Raw genomic sequence first — 21,481 nt, forward strand, 5'->3', positions numbered from 1 at the left:
AATACATTAAGGTTTGTGGGTTTCGGGGGTTTAAAGATCTCTGTGGAAAAGAAAGACTCAGAATGTATTTTGTGAGTCATAAACAGAATACTCCATTTACTATTTATTCTGAAATTTCAAAAAGATGTTTATCTTTTGGGTTTTGCCTGTATGTATGTATGTAATCAGTGCGCACCACGTGTGCCTCCCCTCCAGAGACCAGAAGAGTGCGTGGGATCCTCTGGATCTGGAGTGAGCACCACGTAGATGCTACGAACTAAGCCTGAGTCCTCTGAAGGAAGCGAGAGCTCTTAACGAACCATCTCCCTAGACTGAGCTAAAGGTTTTTAAAGGTAGGATCTATTTATACGCTTAGTTTCCGTACTTTGATGGGGCCAGGTGTGTGTTTGTGTGTGTGTGTGTGTGTGTGTGTAAACCAGTACGTGCACTGTTGGGACTTGAACCCAGGGCTTTGTTCCTGCTAGGCAAGCGCTCTACCACTGAACTAGGTCCTTATGACTTCTGAGCAAGCAAAAGTGCCTATGTCAATCACACACTCAGTTCGACTTGATACGTGGTAACACCGGCATTCATTGTCCCTCCTGTGCAGCCCACGCCGACTTCAGACTTTCACCAAGTTATTCTTGAAGGTCACGTGCGCAGATGGGCCAAGGTCGCCCTGGAGTAGCTGGCCCTCAGCTGCACTGATCACCAGCCCCGGGCTGAGACTCACGCTGCTGTTGGGCAGTGAGGGCCTGCAAGACCATCTCAGCCAAGACTCGGGTCACTAGCTTCCGATTTGGAATTGATATAAACAGTTGCCATCCTTATTGATATAATCTTCCGCTGGGGATTTTGGGAAAAATAAAGTAGCAGTAAAAACAACTAGAAGCTTTCTTGTTCATCCAGGACTCTGTAAATCCGAGATTACTCATAGATGGCCATTGAAATCAGTCAGAACTTCAGTTTAGAAAGGACATTCCATCAGCGCCAAAGATCTTGTCAGTATTTTATTGAAAGGTCTTATCCCTTAAATAATGGGCCTTTTTATATTTCAAGCGGTACTCAACCCAAATCTCAAAATAATATTAAAATCACACTAAGGAATTTTTATTAAGTATCTACTTAATTTTATTGTTGGTAAAAATATTGCAAGACACTTGTAGCTAATGTTGCTGCTTTAAAATAAGCACACTAAACATCACAAGAAGAGACGGGGAATACATTCTATATATTTGCAGATAACCAGCTACCATGAGAATTTAATGGTAATCAACCATGTTTTATAAGAAACAATTGCACTTGAAACATTTTCAAAGTAAACAAAAAATTCTACTTCCATATATAAGTCTATGAACAGAGGTTAATCATCTATAACCTTGCCAGAAGTGTGTTTAAATTAAAAAAAAGCTTATATATTCATATATTTAATACAGCAGTCATTCATTTTTTTTAAAAAAAGGAAAAGTCTTGAATTGTTTGTTTTCACAGAATTTCCCCGTAGTTTGTTGCTCAGAAAAGCGCAACCCAGAAATGAGCAGAATAACACTTGATTGGTATTTAGTGCAGGCTTGGAGTGATTTTAATGAAATGTTAAACATGTACTCTTTAGCAAGTATGATGACTGCCTTTTCCTCAGGAGATTCTTCTTTCCAGGACATTAGTGGGGGCATTTTTAACTAGGCTGTTTCTTGTGCTGCGTGTGGGGCTCGTGGCTGAGCCAGTCTGAATGCATCCACTACTCTTTCTTTCCTTGTTTTAAGACAGGGTCTCCATTGCATAGCCTTGGCTGGCCTGGAGCTCACTGTGTACAACAGACTGCCCTTGAACACAGAGAGCCACTTGGCTTCTGCCCCCCAAAATGCTTGGATCAAAGGCAATGCACCACCATGCCAGCCCGATTATGTCTTAATCATCTTATTTCTGTACCCGTTTCCTGCTATGACTGTGGTACTGGCCAAAGCTGGCAGGCAGGAAGGAAGAAGAAGTTAATTTGGAAGAATCACTGTAGCACTATCATTCTAGGGCTTTACGTGGAAAGATTCCCACTCAAAAGTGTTATAACAGTGAGGAAATTGTTAAACTAACAATTGTCTACGCAGGAAGTTTAGGAATGAACACCTGTGTGGGAAGCGTGCAGTGTATATTAGTTGTTTACATAAACAGTAAAAAAAAAAAGAGTCACATTGATTCTTAACAGTCTGAAGGAAGGTCCAGTACATGTAATACTAAATCCAACTTCAATAGTACAGCTCTCCACTTGACCGCACATGCCAGCTGCTTCATGAAGCCGAGCTATTGTTTCTAGGGAGAAAATGATTTCTTATATGGCAAACAGCTTCCCTGCCATCCTGTAGGGTAGACAGAACGGCAGCACAAAGGAGAAGTCGTAATGGATGCTCTAAGACATGTTAGTGTGGGAGGAGGAAGGGAGTAAGTCCCCCCCCCTCCCCGCACTGGGCAAAGAATCCGCACCTACGTTTTAGAGTAAGAATCTACAAGAAGGAAAAAATGCCAGCAGCATGAAATACAAAGCTAGCACCAGCAGCACGTGGGCGTTTGCTGGTACGTCTAGTGTCACGCAAAGCAAATCTAGAGAAATAAATACATGTGGCTTTGAAACTGCCAAGTCCCTTCTTTGTATGCACATGTGTATGATAACAAGGCCACGTAAAACTCTGAGATGCTTTTTTTTTTTAAAGGTATCAAGGTGAATGCTCTAAATTGTAAATGCTTTGGAACATTCGACTCTGAATTATTCAAGTACAGTAAAGAAAAAGGAAAAAGAAATTCTCTGCTGGAAGTCCTTAGTACAGATAGGTTACACATCTTGGCTTGTTCATTTTCCCTACAGGCCAAGGGAAAACTTTGGAGTCATGGAACGCCGGTAACCTAAACTATCATACATACGTGGCTGGTGTGGGTGACGTTTTTTATTTCCTTGTTCTCACTTTCGCATCCTTTTCTTCACAGTGTGAAAAGCTCCATTATACCAGTCTAACCCAAGGTTCTTGACCTTTGGATTATAACAGAGTTCATCTGAAGAGTTTCCCCTAAACTGTATATTCTAAGCCCTCTGCTCCCAGAGTCTGGGGATGCAGCCCAGGCTGCAGATGAGTCACTGCACTATGTAGAGATTCCCAGAGACAAGTCTGACACAGAATTTCCTTTTTATCACCAGGTTAAATACAAATGTTCCATAGGAGCCAGAGAGGCCTAACGGTCCATATGTCTTTAAAAGGGGATGGAGTGTAGGAGGAGCGGGAGTGGGTTTTTAGGGCGGGGAGAATTCATGAAAACCAGACATAGGCACAGAGTTGGGAGCCAGCTTTTTTCCTTATTTTCCCGTTACTGCATTCAGGAGAGTAACACCATGTTTTATGTATATGTGAGACTGTCACTGTGACATATGCAAACATAGTAGGGCCGATGTTTTAGACAGAAGAGAATCAAAACAACTTACAAAGATTGGCAAAAGGACATGTCCTGAAATGGTGCATGGGTGTGCATATGTGAAGGCCATGGGAGGGCATGGCGGCTCTCCAGAGGAACTCTCACTTGCAGATTTTGCTTCACATGGTCCCTCAGACAAAGCTGTCTCTTGAGAACCAGGGGGAGCTCAAGGCACCAGGACCCAGGGTTGTGCAAATACACTCTTTACAATGAACACCACCAGTTCTGTTTCTAAACATTATTTTAGAGCCTATAAAAACATGCTTCTTTTCCCTAGCCTGGTTTCGTTACCCCATATAAAAAATAAATAAATAAAAAGGGCAAGAGAAGAGCCAACAACTGGCCACAAGATGGATAAGAGTCACTGTTTACTTAATAATTTGTGGGCAGTCGCTCCAGGCCTTTGCTTTTCTTTTGGCCAAAGCCAGCCAGGCAGGTTCTGTGGACACGGGGGCAGCATCTGGGGTGGAGAACCTCTTGGTGACCTCTTTTACCAGCGGTGCTGAGGGTGCAGAATCTGAGATCTCCACTGCATTGTTTCAAAGGAAAAGAGAAGCAAGAGCCATGTAAAAACAATTTTTAATTAATAATTATATATACTACTGTACATGAAATCTGTCTACACACACACACATGCACACACACACATGCACACACACACACACATGCACACACACACACATACACACTCCAGAATAGCCAAATCTAGCTATTATTCACAAAGTTATGTAAGAACATTTGAAAAGCCACTCGTAGCATTTTAAGAATTCAGTAGGTTGATCTCTGTGGTCACTGTGTTATGAAAGGTACCCATTAGCAGACACCTCCCCAGTTCGCTCTCCAGAACAAGATTCTGACATTGGAGGCATGAAATTCAAGCCACAAATGACAGAGCATGCCTTGGAACTGCTATGTCCCTGAACCCATCTCCCCACCTCCAGCTGAGCCCTAAGATGACTTGTCGTCTTGTCTAGTAATTCCTATGTCCCCTGTCACCTCTTTGTGAGACATCTCACACAGGCCCCCAGGAGGGCCTCAAATTCATAGCAATCCTCCTGACTGGGTGGCCTCCCAAGGGTTGAGTTGCAGGCTATCACATCTGACTATCCTGCTTTCTCTACTTGAGATCTTAGGCTTCTGTGAGGAGGTTCTCTGTAAGAATTTTGGAGAGCTCACAACTTTAGCGCCCAGGGAAGTGGCCTGCATTCTTTTGGAACTCAGGGAATACTGATTGAATGTGAAGACAAACACATTATTTCAGATGAAACGGGCCTGGGGTCTGCTTCCAAACCCAGGCTTGTTCTGCCTCAGTTTTACCTAAACATTATACCTCGCCTTGCCCAATTCTATTATACTCGTCTCTTCCTTTGTTTAAACATCCTGGCATATGCTTTTCCTTGCTGTAGCTATGTATGTATGTATGTATGTATGTATGTATGTATGTATGTATGTATGATGGATAAATGATAGATAATAAATAGATGATAGATACACCGGATGATGGCCAGTGAGGTGCCAGTGATGACTTATATTGTCCTGTTAAATGTTCAGTCACCCAGCCAGCCAGTTGGTGTCATTAGTAACTTAGTCACAGTGGAAGTCTTTACTCCATAAAGAAGGCTACAGAGCAGAGGTGTCTGTAGCCCCCCATAAGGAGCTGACTGTTAAGGCGTCTTACTGTCTCTCCACTGAGAGCTGGGGAAGTCCTGGCATTTGCATCAGCATCGGAGTTTATGCCCAGGTCTGGAGAGAGCCTGCACCCTGTGATGCCTGAGATGCTGTGGCAGTCACGACTTGGTAGAAAATAAAGATGCTGTCTGGGAAAACCAAGTATGGGCAAGCGGGGAAGGACCGACCCTACCTGTCACAGACGTGGGGAGAGTGTTGGACTTTTTCAGCTGTTCTCTGCGCTGGAGCTTGGACACCGCCGTTTCTGGTTTCTTCTCTTCAGACGGAGCTGCAGGCTTGTGCACCGACCCAGCTTTGCTCACCCGACTGCTTCCGGGCTGTTGGCTGACACTGGCCTGCGTTGGGAATGACAGGTAAAGCATGTGTCAGTGCATGATCCCTGACCCCTAACCTCTGCACCCCAGCGAGGCACTGGGCTTCACTTGTGAGCAGTGCATTCAAGACAGGCCTCCAGTGAGGGCTCAGTGTTATGTACCAAGGAGGGAGAGCTAACTTTATAAGCTGATTATAAAATTAGGTCATAGAGCAAGGCTCGTGATAGACTGCACAGCGCACAAATTCACTTCCATATCTCCCGTATGTAACAACCTCCCTTCTCCAAGATGGATGTAGTCTAAGATCCTCGTGGGATGTCGGAAACCAAGGATAGACGTAAGTCCTGATCGTTCTGCCTTGTTTCTTATTTTAGGTTTGTACCACTTCGGCTTATGATGGCTTTATTCTTGAGAGCTTTCACCTGGGGAAGTAACGTATAGCTTCCTGGCATGTCTTAATCTCCAGTATCATTTCTGTCACACCTTGGGGCCATTCTTAAGTAAAATGGGATGGACACAAACTGGGACCCTGTGACGGTGGCTGGGACAACCCAAACGGACATCAGGTGACTACCCGGTAGTTGGCATGTACAGTTAAGATACTTTAGACAAAGTCTCTTCATGCCCGATGGAGCAGGACACGGTTTCATCACACCAAATTCATGTTTGTGAAGTGCTATTTGTGGGAGTTTCCACCTAATATTTCTGGATCATGGCTGACCTTCAGCTATTCAAACCATTAAAAAGTGCAACCTCAGACGGAGTAGAGGGGCACTACTGAAACCACTGTGTGTGGGCTGTTGCCATAAACACATCTTAGGTTCTGCCAAATCAGGTTCATCTAGAAGCATAATAAAACCAAATTGTTTTATCCTGAAAACATGCTTGCCCTGATTTGAAGTTTGTCAATGTATTCCCTTCCCTGCCCTTGGTCAACAGCACCTCCAGTTAAATCTTAAAAGCCAATCCAGTGACTTGGAAGAGAGACGAGCTTAGGACAGCAACACTGAAAGCACAGTGAGCTACGCACGGTTTCTTTGGAGAGCTTTTCTGCTTGCTTCGCCTCCCGGGCTTGCTTCCTCTCCTCCCGAGTTGCTTGCTGCTCACGAAATCCCTTTTGCTTTTGTAGTGCCAATGTTATCCACAGTGGCTGAGCAGTTTCAGCTTTCTCTGTCAACTTGGAGCCATCGAGGGAGTGCCTGCTCTGAAGCATGGGCTTCTCTGTGAAGGAAGAAGATGGTGTTTGCTGAGAGGAACAGACTGCTTACCTCATCTCATCTCGTAAAGCCCATGGTATGGGTACACAGGCCAAAGGGACCCCACCGAGGGAGAAGGAACATCTTTGAGTAACAGGAAAACAGGTATTTTTCTTCCCTAAAAGTGGAACTACTTTACAAAATAAAATAAAATCTCCAGTGTGATTGAAAACTCTTGTTTAAAGGAGGCCCAGACGTATGCTGTTCACTGCCTTGGTGAGGTTTGTGTTTAGCAATGGCAGCTCCAGAGGAGGAGGAGGGAATGAAGAGGAGGAGAGGGGACCCCAGATTATGAGAGAGGTTCCCTTAGAAGCAGGATGCAGGGATCGGATCCAGCCACGAACAGCAGAGTCCACTCCAAAGGGAGCCAGTATCTGAAACATTTCTATTAGATTTCTAGATCACAGAGAAGGTGCGTTGCCATTATCTGTAAAAACAGACAGAATCCTGCCATTTCTATGCAAGGCATCAAAGGTGGCAAAGCCATCCATGCCAAAGACCTGACCAATATTCCTACACTGTGATGGGATAACTCACTCTCCACAGTATCTTTCTTGCCATTTGCCTCCTAAACTGAAAATTAAAGACAAAATTGTTTTTAAAGGGAAAACAAAGAAGTTTGTATTTCCTGAGAACTGTACTTTGCGTAATCTGGGGTTAGGGATCATATATCTCTAAGATGCCCAAGGGACCCCATTGAGATATACGTATTTCTCTAAGAGGGATGTACGACCTATTGCTCGAATGAGGTACCCTGGACTGGATTTTAAAGAGTAAGTGGCTCACAGACAAAACAGGACATTACAATCCGATTTCTGTTTGAGCCCCAGTCAAGGACTCTCCCAAGGCTTGTGAAAAAAATAATCACCAAGTCACATCTTCCAAAGCTGCCACCTACTAGGGACTGGACCATGAAATAGCCGGTCAGCCACCACGAAGTCACGGAAAAGCTGAGGGCGCTGCTGAAGACTAGACAGCGTCTGGATACACCACTGTCCTTGCTCGGCTCTAGAAGACAGACTCCTTTATGAGTCAGCCATCTTCAGACTGGCTGAATGCCTCAGAGAATGTGTAAGACACTTCATCGGGTTACGAGTTTGGGAGCATTTCAAAAGTTGTGTGTGTGTGTGTGTGTGTGTGTGTGTGTGTGTGTGTGTATCTGTGTGTGTATCTATGTATGTTTGTGTATCTCTGCGTGTGTATCTATGTGTATGTATCTATGTGTGTGTGTATCTATGTGTGTGTATCTATGTATGTTTGTGTATCTCTGTGTGTGTATGTGTTTGTGTATCTATGTGTATCTATGTGTATGTATCTATGTGTGTATCTATGTGTATGTATCTATGTGTGTGTGTCTGTCTATGTGTGTGTGTATCTATGTGTGTGTGTGCATACACATATGAGTACAGGTGCCCACATAGGACAGATTCTCCTGGAACTGGAATTATAAGTAGTTATGAACTGGTGTGAATCAGAGAACACTGAGATCCTAACCACTGAGCCATCTCTCCAGCCCCCACTCATCTCCATTTGAGTCTATAAATGATGGCTACCCAGGCTGACACAGACATCTTCTGAGCCTACATCACCAAAGGGGGTGTGTATCTCAGGTTCAGAAACCTTTTTGTTTGGTGGTTTGTTTTGAGACAGGGCCTCACTATATTGCACTGCCTATTCTGAAACTGTGTAGACAAGGTGAGCCTTGAGCCCACACACAGCTGCCTGCCTGTCTCCAAGTGCTGGGATTAAAGGTGAATGCCCACCGCCATGCCTAGCTTGAGTTAAGAATCGTGAGGACTGTGCACAGGAGGCTTGTGCAGGGATGAAAGGGATGGTGGTTTGCTCTCACTTTTAGCGCATGGAGAGATTCTGTAACGAGGTAAACATTTGGAAGAGCCTAGTTCCTTTAAACTACATGACTCTTTAGATGAGAAGTAAATGGTATAAAAAGTTAGTTTACTATTAATAATGAAGCATCAAAACCCACAGCAGGGGCAACAGGTTCATTGGAAAGAAATCAGATCTGACAAGAAATTAACCAGAAAATAAAAAGTGACAACATGATTCGCAAGGCAGACACACACATCGTCCCTCCTGGACCTTGCTTAAGGTGTAGACAATATCCTAGACGTTTTAGCTAATGATGGTACTACATGTATATCATCAATAAACTGTTGCAGTCCATGCTTAACGATTTTTAATCTGATAGGGTGTTCAAGGACGTTAGGTCAGCCCTGGCCTAGCAAAACTCCACCGAAGAGAGGCGGCAATTAAACCGAGTAGTCCTTGCTTTCGCGCTTGCTTCTTTCTTTTTATTTGCCTGAGGCAGGAATTCACTAGCTGGGTGCTTGTAACTGAACTCTGGTTCCTGTAAGGGCACTATTGAGTTCTTAACCGCCGAGCCACGGATGGCTGGCCTGAAAATGGCTGTGTAGACCAAGCTCACCTCCAACTCACAGAGACCTGTCTCCCTCTACTCCTGAGTACTAGGATCAATGACATATGCTAAAGGGACCCAAGCTTGAGTGTGGCCATGGCTCTAGCGGGCTTTGCCCTTCTTCCCCGCTTCCCTTTGCTCTGCTGTTAGATTATATCCTAAAGCTGGCCACCGAGGTCCATTCCCTCATTTGGCCGCTTCTTCCTCCTGAGGCTGACTACCAAGGTCCAGCATTGAAGTCGAGTAATTAAAAGGCCCCTTAATTAACAAACCCAATTAAAATTAAACACCTCATCCTGACACAGGTCTCCCCCTCTACCTTTATAAATTGCCATTTAGGGGCTGGAGAGATGGCTCAGTGGTTAAGAGCACTGACTTCCAGAGGTCTTGAGTTCAAATCCCAGCAACCACATGGTGGCTCACAACCATCTGTAATGAGGTCAGATGCCCTCTTCTGGTGTGTCTGAAGACAGCTACAGTGTACTTATATATAATAAATAAATAAATCTTTTAAAAAATTATAAATTGCCATTTATATAAACACTCTATGTTCCATTCCTGTCTCCTCTCTATCTAGAGGCAGTCCTTTGTCCTCTGGGACAAATATCCCTGCCCCCTCTCCCTTGCTCCCCCCCTCCCCGCCTCTCTTGTCCTTCTCTCTTATTTCCTGCCCTCTGTCCCTCTGGGACAAATAATTCTCTATGCTAAGACCACGGTCTTGGGGATCCTGGGTGCTATGCCCAGCCTATTTAATTTGGAGTCTGACGATCCAAAATCTGAACACCAGGAAAGAAGACAGGGGTGGAGAGAAAAATTGCAAGAATCAAAGGGGCATCTCCAAGAGACATGAGCTTTCCTTCATGTGGGAGAATGGAGGCTGACAGAGCACCTCAGGTTGAGAGGGACTTTGCAGACACAAGAGCTAAGGGCACAAAGGCTAGCACCCAAACAAAAAACGAGCTCATCCAGCAAGCAGCAGTCAGTACAGCCAAGAATGCACAGGCTACTATTAACATCTCACGCCCACCTAGGAAAAGCAGATGGGTCATTCAGAGAAGACTGCTCTTTGGGAATGTACCGTCATCTTTCAGTAGTTCACCAAAATGGCAAACAAGGGAAAAGAGAAGCACCCTATCTATGGTTTCCTGTTAGGAAACATGTAGTTGGGTTGGGGATTTAGCTCAGTGGTAGAGCGCTTGCCTAGGAAGCGCAAGGCCCTGGGTTCGGTCCCCAGCTCGGAAAAAAAGAACCAAAAAAAAAAAAAAAAAAAAAAAAGAAAGAAAAAAAAAGAAAAAGAAAACATGTAGTTGCTCCTCTGGCCACATCTTTAAGATGGGTGATACAGTAGACATTAAGGGGACAGATACTGTTAAAAAGGCAGGCCTCATAAATGTTACCGTAGCAAAACTATTACTATGTATGCTGTTGGCACTGGTGTAAACAAGAAAATTAAGGGCAAGATATTTTGTTTCTTTTTTCAAGGCATGGCTTCTCTGTGAAGCCCTGGCTGCCTGAAACTCAGAGATTCACCTGTCTCTGCCTACTGAGTGCTGCGTTCAAAGGTGTGTGCCACCAGCTCCTGGCAAGGGCAAGGTTCTTGTCAAGAGAATTAATCTGCATGTTGAGTGTACTAAGCATCCCAAGACTAGAGATGGCTACCTGAAATGGATGAAGGAAAACCAGTCAGAAAAGAAAGGTGCTAAAGAGAAAGGTACCTGGATTCACCTGGAGTGCCGGCCTGCCACAGCCAGAGCGGCACACTTTGTCAGAACTAAAGGCAGAGAGAGATATTGGGCTGCTGGAGTCCATCCTTACAAATGCATGGCTGACTGGCTGATCAGATGAGAACAACAAACTACTAAAAGGTAAAGGTAAAGATGGAAAGGACTTGTCGAGACCTGATACGCCATACCTAAGTTACTCCATATTTTGTAAACAGTAGCTCTCAATCTGAGGCTTGCCCTATGTGCCTCCATTTTGGGCCCCATTTTGAGTGCAAACGCAGAGGCAAGACAGTTCTGCATCTCGTGCATTTAGACCTCCCTAGTCTGGCACTAACCCATGAAGCAGACTGATACACTTTTTCCTAAAAGCAAAAGGAGCCTGATCACCAGTAGACTAGGAAGATATGGGCGTTTTTAAAAATCATCTTAGAAAGACTAAGCCTGGGGATTTATAGAACAGACCACATGGGAGAAGGATCCAGCCTGCTCACCTGTATCCCATAAAGATACCAAAGCCTTTCCATGGCTCCGTGGTCCTTCACTTACAGCTGTTTCTGCATCTGGATTCAACTCTAAGATTTGAAGCCTCATTTAACTGAAACCCCGCTTCCCTGCTCCCCTGGCAGTGTGTGTGTGTGTGTGTGTGTGTGTGTGTGTGTGTGTGTGTGTGTGTGTTGTTCAGGAAGGCCAGAAGAGGGTAATGGATCCCCTGGAACTGTAGTTATGAAGAGGAGTGAGGTACCATGCTGGGAATCAAACCATGGTCCTCTGTAGAAGCAAAAAGTGCTCTTAACCACAGAGACATTTCTTCAGCCCCCCTACTGTATTATTGTTTTCTCATCTGGTTGCTCTGTAACTCTGTGTTAGCTGTCTGCCTCCAGTAAGTCCTCTCTGGATTCCTGGAACCCTGTTGAGGGTTAACATGTTATAGGTACTCCATAACACAGGTGCATACATGAGCATGTGTGTGTGCACACATGTGCATATATTTATGAAGTGCAATGTGTGATATGAGATTTGATATTAGTATTTAAGATTGGGCTAAGAGAACTTAGTTTGCCAGTGGCCAACCATCAAGGAAAATAGAGACAACTTGTCAATAAAACTGGTGTAGCTTGTGACTTGTTATTCGATCAGTTCTGACACTGCAGAAAGATGTAACCTTGTCCACCTGCAGTTTCTGGCATAGCACATTCGAGCACACACGTGGCACAGCAGTACTCGAGGGCTTTCATGAAGGTTAACCAAACTAACACTTCTCAAGGAAGCAAAAACCAACCCACACCTAAACACTCGAAAGGAGAAACTTCTGGCCATGATCCAAACGTTGTCTCTAGGAAGATTAGATGAGCATTCTTGAAAGGCAGGAAAGCCAATTTAGCTGCTTCCAATGTCTAGTCTGAAGGAAGAGGCAGCCAGCCCTGACGTTTCTGCATGGGAAGTCTGCAGTATGGGGGAAAGGACGTTTAGCTGCGTTTTACCTAGCACAGCCGAACTTGGAATCCACCTTCCTGCTGCTGTTACCCAGACAGAAGGGCAGACAACTGGTCTGGGAAATTCTACTTGGAGTCACCTCTACAGACTTGTTCAAAACCATTAACGATATCTGTGTTAACTGGGACCACATTCCAACTCAGAGAATGTATAAGACGTAAAGGGACTGATTTGGGGCAAGCCTGTTCCTGACTAAGGTGTCCCCAGAGCCAGTTCCCCGGAGCTCCCTCTTGATTCCCTCCCCACCGAATGAAGCCACATTCAGTCTGCAGACACACACACCTTTTCTACCTGTTTCGGGAGTTAGGGAAGGTCTCTCTTGCTGACTGGATGGCAGAGGCGGGGAAGCAGGCTTCTTTTCTAGCACATCTTTCTCATCCCTCTTCTGCCCCTTCGGCTCCTCCAGCAGTGATGGTGAGGGTGGCTGGCTATCCCTGCTCTCCTGGTTCTCCTTGGCAGGCTCGCTGGGCTCGGAGTCGAGCTTCCCAGCTCGCCTAGTGAGAAGCTCCACTATGTGGGGTCTGCTCAGTTTGGAGAGTGGGGATGAAGGTGGAGTCTGGCTGGCAGGCTTGGGAGCCAGGGCCGGCTTCTGCATGGACAGCGGCGTTTTGCTCGCTACCTTGTCTTGCTCTGGAGCTGGGGTCTGGCCACTGGCCGGTGGAAGCCCAGGGTGGACTGCAGCAGCAACACAGTGACCGCTAGGATGGCTTTCAGCAGAGTCCCTCCGAGGGGCTAGGGCTGGCCTTCTCTCCTGGGGAAGGGATGGGCCATGCTTGAGGAACGTGGCTTCAGGATTCCTCTCTCCAGGAGGGGCGTCCCCATCCACGCTGTCTCCCGTGCTGCTGTGCCTCTTTTTCTTCTTCTGCTCGGCCTGTTGGTCACAGTGGAAGCGCAGGGAGTAGTTGGTCCTTCTCAGTTTTATTCCAAAGGGCGAGGCCTTTTCCTCACCTCCCGGCATCGCAGGGTCTGGGCTTCCTACATCACTCGTGGTCTCGCTGTCCAAAGAGGTCGTGGACTCTGTGCGGGACGCGGCTTTCTGCGGAGAAGGCAGGCTCGGGACGAGGAAAGATGGAAGGTCTTTGGCAAATTTGCATCCGTCAGTGGTGTCTGGTGGTTCCTGGCTTACCTCTTGCTTTTCCAGGTTCTTCTGGAGTTCAGGAGCCCCTGCAGGTAGAGGCTGGGGTGTCGGTGTCGTCTCTTCGCTGGGCGCTGGCCCTGGCTTTTTCCTCACGCTCTCACCGTCCGTGCTCTGTTTGAAGGTCTCTGCGCCGCTGTCTGAGAATTTCTGCCAGGCAGGCATGATGGAGAACTTGGCGTTGACTGGCGGCGTCTTGCGTACGTTCCCTCGGGAATCGCACCTAGCTCGGGGCGCTGGCTCGTCGCCGACCCTGGCCGGCTCTCTGTCGCCACGCTGGTCGCCCTCCGAGTTCTTCAGGATTCTGGATCGAATGGAAGCCCACTCGGCCAGCGCGACCGCGTTGCTCGGTGACTCTGGGGCAGGCTTGGACTTCCCGCCACCGGCCCTGGGCTCCACGGTGGGGACGTCCGCTGGGCGCTTTTCTTCTGATAGACCCAGGAGGGACTTGCACGCCGAGTCCTTGATCTGGCTCAGGTTGACCGCAGGGCCGCAGAGCTGCGCTCCAGTGACCAGAATGGCCGTGTGTGGGATGCTCAGCGCCGAGGGCAGGGCGTGCGAGGCGGCACCGCGGGGCGCGGGCGGTTCCTGGGCCGCTGGGGCGAGGCTCGCGTCCTTGGCGGGTGTCACCGGGCTCAGGTTGACTTTGGGGAAGAGAATCTGCCTACTCCCGGAGGATACCTGGAACGTGTAGGGCCGGGGCCGCTCGTCCACCTCCTGCCACCGGAGCTCCTCCACCTTTCGATCGATGTCTGCAGCGGTAGCTTCCTTCTCCTCCCGGGCCGGCGTGCCTTCCTTCTGTCTCTCTTGAGGCTGCGGGTTGTCTATCTGAGAGGCTTCTTTCCCTTCCACGTCTACACCGTCTACACCACCGAAGTGCGCGCCCCAGTCTCCGCTCTGCTCCACCGGCTCGATGGCCATCTCGACCTCTCCTCTCTGGTCCTCGGGGATGTCTCTCTGCCCTGCGGATACCAGGTCTTCTCGTTCCCCTGGCTTCTCAAGGTCCCGCTGCAGTGGGCTTTGCTGGTCAGCATCATCCGTTAGCCAAGGCTGGCTCTCTCCTTCTGGACCCTGCGAGCCTTCCTCCACCAGTGGCTCTGGTGCCTCCTTTTCCCGACCTTTCAGCTCTTCTATGTGCTTGGCCTCTTCCTCCTCCTGCAGCATCCTCTTGGCTTCCTCCTCCTGGGCCCGCTGCCTCTCCCGCTGCCTTAGTTCCTCTTCTTGTCTTTCAGCCTCGTGCTGCCTCAGTTTCTCATGCCTCTCAGCCTCTCGCTGCCTTAGTTCCTCCTCCTCTTGCTTCTGGGCTTCGCGCTGCCTCAGTTTCTCCTGCCTCTCAGCCTCCTCGAGTTGCCTTAGTTCCTCCTCTTGCCTTTTAGCTTCCCGCTGCTTCAGTTCCTCCTCCTGCCCCTCAACCTCACGTTGCCTTACTTCCTCCTCTTGTTTCTCGGCCTCGCGCTGCCTCAGTTTCTCCTCTTGATTTTCGGCCTCGCGCTGCCTCAGTTCCTCCTCTTGCCTCTCGGCCTCCTCGCGCTGCCTCAGTTCCTCCGCCTGCCTCTCGGCTTCCTCGCGCTGCCTCAGTTCCTCCTCTTGCCTTTCGGCCTCCTCGCGCTGCCTCAGTTTCTCCGCCTGCCTCTCGGCCTTTTCCTGCTCACGCCTGCGCTCTTCTGCCTCCAGGCGGGTGGGGTCATCGGCTTCCCCCAGCTCCTGCTCTGAACCCCGCTGTTCCTCCAGACCAGACTGAGGCCCTTCCTCTGGAGGTGCCTTCCCTGCCTGTAGCAACAGGCCTACCTCTTCAGCCTCCTCTTCCTCCTCCTCCAGCAGCTCCTGTCTGAGGCTCTCCTCCCAAAGCCTCCTCTCCAGCGCCTGCCGCCTCTGCTCTTCCAGGCGCCTCTTCTCAGCGGCTTCAGCTTTTTGCTTTTTGCACTTGGCTTCGAGTTCCCGCCAATAGTCTTCCTGTAGTCTTTTCTCCTCGTGGGATTCCAGAGGTTCTGGTTCCTCTCCTTGTCCAATGTGTTTGTCTTCTCCTAGCTGCCCGTTCTGGTCCAGGGAGGACTGACTCTCAAAGCTGCCTGGTGCATTCTGTCGGTCCTGATGTGAGAAAGGAAAGCACAATTAGCCTTTTCCCACACTGCTCTAACTAAGGTCCCAGCCCCAGCGCTCGTAATTCCCAGTATAGACACAGCAGTCCCTGCAGTGCCCAAGACATCTAAGCCTCGTTTGTCAACCTGCCTGGACTTAGAATCACCATGGGAATGCACCTTTGGATGTTTCCTGAACAGCTTAAGTGAGGTAGGGAAGGCCCAGGTTAAATGTGGGTCTCGGAAGGAGTAGGAGGGAGAAAGCAAGCTGAGGGCCATTCTTCGTTTCTGTTTCCCAACTGGCGTGTGCATGCGCACAATGTGGCTGCTGCCTCACCTTCTTGCTGCTATGACTTCTGGACCTGACTGACTGTACACCCAGACCATTAGGCAAAAGAAACCCAGATATTTTGCTTTTGCCAGATATTTGTCACAGCAATGGCAGCGATAACTAATATCCCCTGTATGAAAGGTTTCTCAGCCACTGTTTCAGTTGCCTTAGGCAACTGTGTACAATTCAGGGCAACTGAATTTCCAGAAACAATGTTTCAAACAACTTAGTTTGGTATGTCGTTATGATTGTCTAATTCATTATTGCTGTAAATCTTTTTTACCATACCTAATTTAGGAATTAAACTTTATCGTATAAAAAAAGACTTTATCGTATGTAGCTGTTTTAAGCACTGGATAAAACAGTATATATAGGGTCTTAAAATGTTTTCCTTCCCAGGTGAATTCAGGCATTGGTCACCCACCCAAAGCAAGAGGAGTGGAGGGAAGAGAGAAAAGAATATATTTTGTTGGCCCCCGAGCCCCTCCACTTGCCATTTCCATTTTTTCTCTTAGTTTGGATTAATATCAGGAAAGGCAATAACCTGGCATTAGGAAGATAAGCAACAAAAGGGGGGGTGTGGATTTAGATTTCAATGTTGTCCCCTGAAGCTTGTGGCTTAGAAGCCCAAACCCTAAAAAAACCTCACCTAAACAGAGCTGGTCTGCTTTTGATACATACACTGCCCCCACCCTCGGCATCTGGTACTTTCTATAGGCAGCACCCTGAGGTCCTCCTCCTTGGGCCATGGAGGGTACCCAGGCCCGTTTGATCCCTGTAGACACTCAAGTCCCTGATAAGGAGAGAACTAGAACTTACTATGGCAGCAAAGCACGAAAGGTAGAATTAGGGCCTGGCAAGAAGGACACCTGCCTCACCTGCTGAGACACTCTACACACCTGGGCAAGCCACCTGTGCTTCCTTGACACCCTCTGGTTTTTTGGCTTAACAGAGAGTTTGTGCTTGGCAGCACTGTTGTCCAGACGAGCGATGGCCAGGGGGATGGCGTCGAGGTTGACACTTTCAATGGTGCCAGCAGAAGAGATGTGCCTTTTTGGCCGAGAGGGTTTAACCGGAGCAACCTATGGTACAGATTAAGATATAAAAAGTCAGCATGGATCAGAACACGACCCAGAGGGAATCCAACAAAAGCAGTACCCACTGGGCTCTGTTTGCCCGGCTTAGCCCAAGGAGTGTGTGTGTGTGTGTGTGTGTGTGTGTGTGTGTGTTTTAATGAGAGTCAAAGTCGGTCCACAATACAAAATTTTGAAAAATCACAGCCAGTTCCTAACTAGTTTCTGAGGTGGGAGAAAGCTGGGGAGTTTCTTTTGCTTGCAGAGGATAAAGGGGCACAGGGACAGGCCAGAGAAACAGGAGTGGGCACCACAGCCATGGACACGGGGACAACTCTTACAAGTCTCAGCAAGTTATTTAAAAGGAGCAGGGGATGAAGCAGAGAGGAGGAGGTAATGGGAGAGGGCCTGGGAGGGAAGGGACTGGGAGGAACAGGGGATGGATGTGATTGAGATATGGACACGTGTATGAAACCGTCGTTTTGGCATGCTCACTTAAAAGTCATAGATGCAGATACCAAAAATATGATGAAGTGCTCTGGTGAAAAAAATCACCAAGTGGCAAAACCATGACCCAGGGGTAAGTGTCATTCCTGGAAGGACACTGGGAGAGCCTGCAGTTCTGGACTAAAGATACATTCACTAAGAGACCACTCCCCACCCCAGCATGGAGGCACACTTGTAATCTTAGTGTTTGGGGGGTGGAGACAGGAGAATTAGGAAGCTCACCCTTGGCTATGTATTGAGCTCAAGGCCTGCCTAGACTAATCTAGACTCAAAAAAATAATTTAAGGGGCTAGAGAGATGGTTCAACCGTAATGACCTGGGTTTACATCCTAGCACCCACACAAAGGCTCACAACCATCCATAACTCCAGTTCCAGGTGATCCGATGTGTTTCTGACCTCCATGGGCACCAGGCATGTGTATATTCATAAACAAGACATAAAATGAATAAATCTTTACAAAGAAGCCTTAGACAAACTGCACACATCTAGAGAAGTTAGTGGCCATGGCACAGTCTCCGTCTCAGAGGATGCATTGAATGATGGTAGGAAGCCACACTGGGAACTTAGAGAGCATAGACATATGGTGTGTAAAAGGCTCCCGTGCCAGTGTCCAGCAGGGGGCGCACACCGCTCTCTCAGTGTCTCACCACTAGCTGGGCACGAAGGCCAGCACAGGACAGGGCCAGGCTAATGAACTGTGCACCTCGGTATGTGTAAAGTCCGTGAGGTTTGCATGCAAAGGGTTTGCATTTTTTCCAGTTACCATCCCCATTTATTCACAAAAGTTAAACGACAATTCTAATCAGCAAAACCTAATTAGTACACACAAATTCATGAATTAAAAAGTACGGAACAGAGAGATGGCTCAGTGGTTAAGAGCACTGACTGCTCTTCCAGAGGTCCTGAGTTCAATTCCCAGCAACCACATGGTGGCTCACAACCATCTGTAATGAGATCCAATGTATCTGAAGAGAGTGGCAGTATAGTCACATGCATAAAATAAATAAATCTTAAAAAAAAAGTACGGAACAAATACTTTCAGTCTTTGGCCTTGTAGCTTTCAACTGTTTATGATTACTTTTATAATAGATGAATTAAATATTTCCATTCCCAAGAGGCACATGGGGTGTGGGGCGGGGAATAACAGAGGCTCTGGGACAGACTGAAGTCAGGGCGGGGCACTCAAAGCTGAGATCTCCATGCTGGGCTTTGTTTCTGGACATCCCCACTGAACCTCATCTCTGTCTGAGTAGCAGCTCTGTTCACAGTCACCCCCAGCAGAGCTGGTCAACGTCTCCCTTCAGTTTCCTCAGAGAAGGCCTGTCCCATGCAGAGATGAAGATTCTCATCAGAGAAACCCAGCTCCACAGAATGCGTGCCCTGGGTGAAGGGTCATTCATGTGTCTGTAACCCAAGCTACCGAGGACAGAGACAGAAGGAACACTGGGGCTTGCTGGCCAGCAGTTTTGCTCCTGTTTCAGTGAGAAGGCCCTGTCTCCAGAGACTAACACAGTGAGAGATGGGACTTCTGATCCTCTCTATGCATATGCGTAAGTGTACCCAATCTCTCTCTCTCTCTCTCTCTCTCTCTCTCTCTCTCTCTCTCTCTCTCTCACACACACACACACACACACACACACACCACACACACACACCCATACACATTCACACACACATACACGCACTCTCACACACTCATAAACACACAAGATAATAATAATAAAGGGGATATTAAAAGTGAGTGTGTGGGGGTTGGGGATTTAGCTCAGCGGTAGAGCGCTTGCCTAGCAAGCACAAGGCCCTGGGTTCGGTTCCCAGCTCCGAAAAAAAAGAAAAAAAAAAGTGAGTGTGTGTAAAAGCAAAGAAAGGTAAGGTTGGGCTTGGGATCTGTCTCTTATGCAATAGAACTCTTCCTAACAGTCTTTAGTACCTGCAGGCATTCTAGAGTGCCCTTCTCAATGGATTAACAGTGTCTTGAAGTACATGATCCATTTGCATTTAGGGAAACGATCGCTGTCTAAAACTCCCAAGGCATTATGGGAGAATGGCTGTTCTTTGGAGCAGGGCTCGGGAGTCTAGCAGTTGTGTTGCCATGGAAATGGATGCTTTAACCTTGACCACGGGTTGCTCTGGTTTATGAACAGAAAATGAAACAGCAGATTTTTAAAAAAAAGGAAATAAAAGACTAAATTAAAAAGCTCAGGCCGCATTACCTTCTCCTCCATGTCGCTTCCGGCTTCAGGTAGATTTAGAGGACTTGAGGAACTTGGTGTATCACTGGACTGGAAAAGAGAGCAGTCGGAATTAAATGTGGGGACAGGAAGTGCTGGGCAAACAACCTGCACAGTCTATGCCTGATCAGGGTGGCCTCCTGCTCCACACAGGGGGATATGAGCTCTCCTGTAACCAACAGGGATCACTGAACTATCTGTGCCATGGAGGGGCACACGTCTCCATTTCCTGAGTTCAGCCTGTTTCCCACCTGCTTAGTTCCTGAACTTAAGTTCTCATGTCTCCTTCCAAGGCCTGAGAGAAGCTGCAGGGCTCCTTAGCAGACACCTCACCCGGGAAATGGGGCCGTGTCACACACAGCTTCAACCTCGAAGCTTTTAGCTTTCGGACTTGCTGGGAGCCTTCTTCCTACCTTTTATCCCCGAGACTCCTCTGCAGGAGGTGAGGACAAAACATTCTCTCGTGGGAGACACACCAGGCTTGCACTGGAAACATCCCCAGGTCACACACACCGTTAGGATGGGGCAGCTATACTCCGGCCTTGTGCCGGTGTGTCAGCTTGCCTGGGCCACTCTGTGCTGCACAGTTTAAAAGATGTCTAGACACAAAGTCAGGGCTTTGTGAGGTGAATTGATGGGTAGAGCAGACCTGATGGCCTGAGTTTAGTTCCCAGAACCTATGAGGCAGCAGAGGCAGGAGAGAACTATTCTTATGAACTGTCTTCTGAATCGCACATGTGTGCCATGGTGTGCAAACACACACACACACACACACACACAATTAAAAAGAACATATGTCAGCTCCAGACACTTCCTTGCTTGCCATTACTACTCAGAAATGATTCAAAATTCAAAACAGGACTCTCCCTTTTCACGGTTCCCAGCATCTGGCCCTGGCGTCTGCCCTCCCCAGCCGCCATCCAGCCACACTTGACCAGCTTCCTGGTCTTCTTTTTCACGATCAGCCTGCCTTGCTCCATATCTCATTATCCCATGGTCTGTTCCCGAGCACATATCTAAAAAAATCCAGCCTCTCTCGAACCAAGTTACTTACTGTCTGGTTCTCGGCATGCAGCATTTTGTCTGATCTGGAACGATTATCTTGCATGGTGACTTGTGTGCTCGGTGACATTTTCTCATTAGGATGTAAGCCACCAGCGTCCCTCCCGTGACAAATCTCACTCATCTCTCCACACCCACATCTAAGATAAGGTCTGCGAAGCAAAGAGCCTCGCTCTTTCCTGAGGCCACAGCACCTCCCACTGTGATATCATAAGTAATAGAGCGAGGACATTCTTCAGTCCTCATGAAATCTGTGTCAAAGCAGTGGCGGCAGCTGCTGCTGAGCCCGGAACTGGACAGGTGGAGAAGAGCATTTTAAAACCCACCAGGAGGGCGGGACACTGGTTCCTGCTTCACACAGCACCCATGGGTCAACACGTAGGTGCCAGGGGTCATCATGGCCTGGTCTCAGCAGGGGTGGCAGAAGGCTGGGCTGTCCCTCTTCACTGCAAACTGCTTGTTTTGACTCCTACTCTTTGGACATATTGGCTGATCATAGTTATGTTCTAATAACAAACACCTACGTTCTGGAATTCGGATAGGCCAAGGATAGAAAACACTTTTAGAAAGACTCAAAGTGCACCTGTCAGTAGAGAACCCCAGACTCCGACTATTCAGAGGACTTCCATGTCCTTTCTCCTACATGTAGGCACCCCTTCTGCTGCTGGGAGAATTCAGGATCTATTCAAAGCACTCCCTGAAGAGCGTCATACACCA

General features: G+C 47.7%; 1 protein-coding gene across 5 annotated transcripts in view; it reads right to left on the reverse strand.

Annotated features, from left to right (window-relative positions):
• Positions 1-974: 974 nt before the first annotated feature.
• Cracd (capping protein inhibiting regulator of actin dynamics) overlaps positions 975-21,481 on the reverse strand; it is a 236,064-nt gene continuing 215,557 nt past the window's right edge. For 2 of the 5 annotated variants that reach the window (XM_063272905.1, XM_039092920.2), the window contains exons 4-9: positions 19,685-19,753; positions 16,790-16,972; positions 12,638-15,569; positions 6,466-6,656; positions 5,294-5,456; positions 1,087-3,961 (exon numbers count right to left, since the gene is read on the reverse strand). In XM_063272905.1, the coding sequence (XP_063128975.1) occupies positions 3,801-3,961; positions 5,294-5,456; positions 6,466-6,656; positions 12,638-15,569; positions 16,790-16,972; positions 19,685-19,753 (3,699 nt within the window). In that variant the 3' untranslated portion in view covers positions 1,087-3,800. Of the gene's footprint in view, positions 3,962-5,293; positions 5,457-6,465; positions 6,657-12,628; positions 15,570-16,789; positions 16,973-19,684; positions 19,754-21,481 lie in introns of all 5 variants that reach the window. The other 3 variants (XM_039092919.2, XM_039092927.2, NM_001427853.1) reach the window with 2 other exon arrangements.

The sequence above is a fragment of the Rattus norvegicus genome, chromosome 14 (assembly GCF_036323735.1).
Source record: "Rattus norvegicus strain BN/NHsdMcwi chromosome 14, GRCr8, whole genome shotgun sequence".
NCBI lineage: Eukaryota > Metazoa > Chordata > Mammalia > Rodentia > Muridae > Rattus > Rattus norvegicus.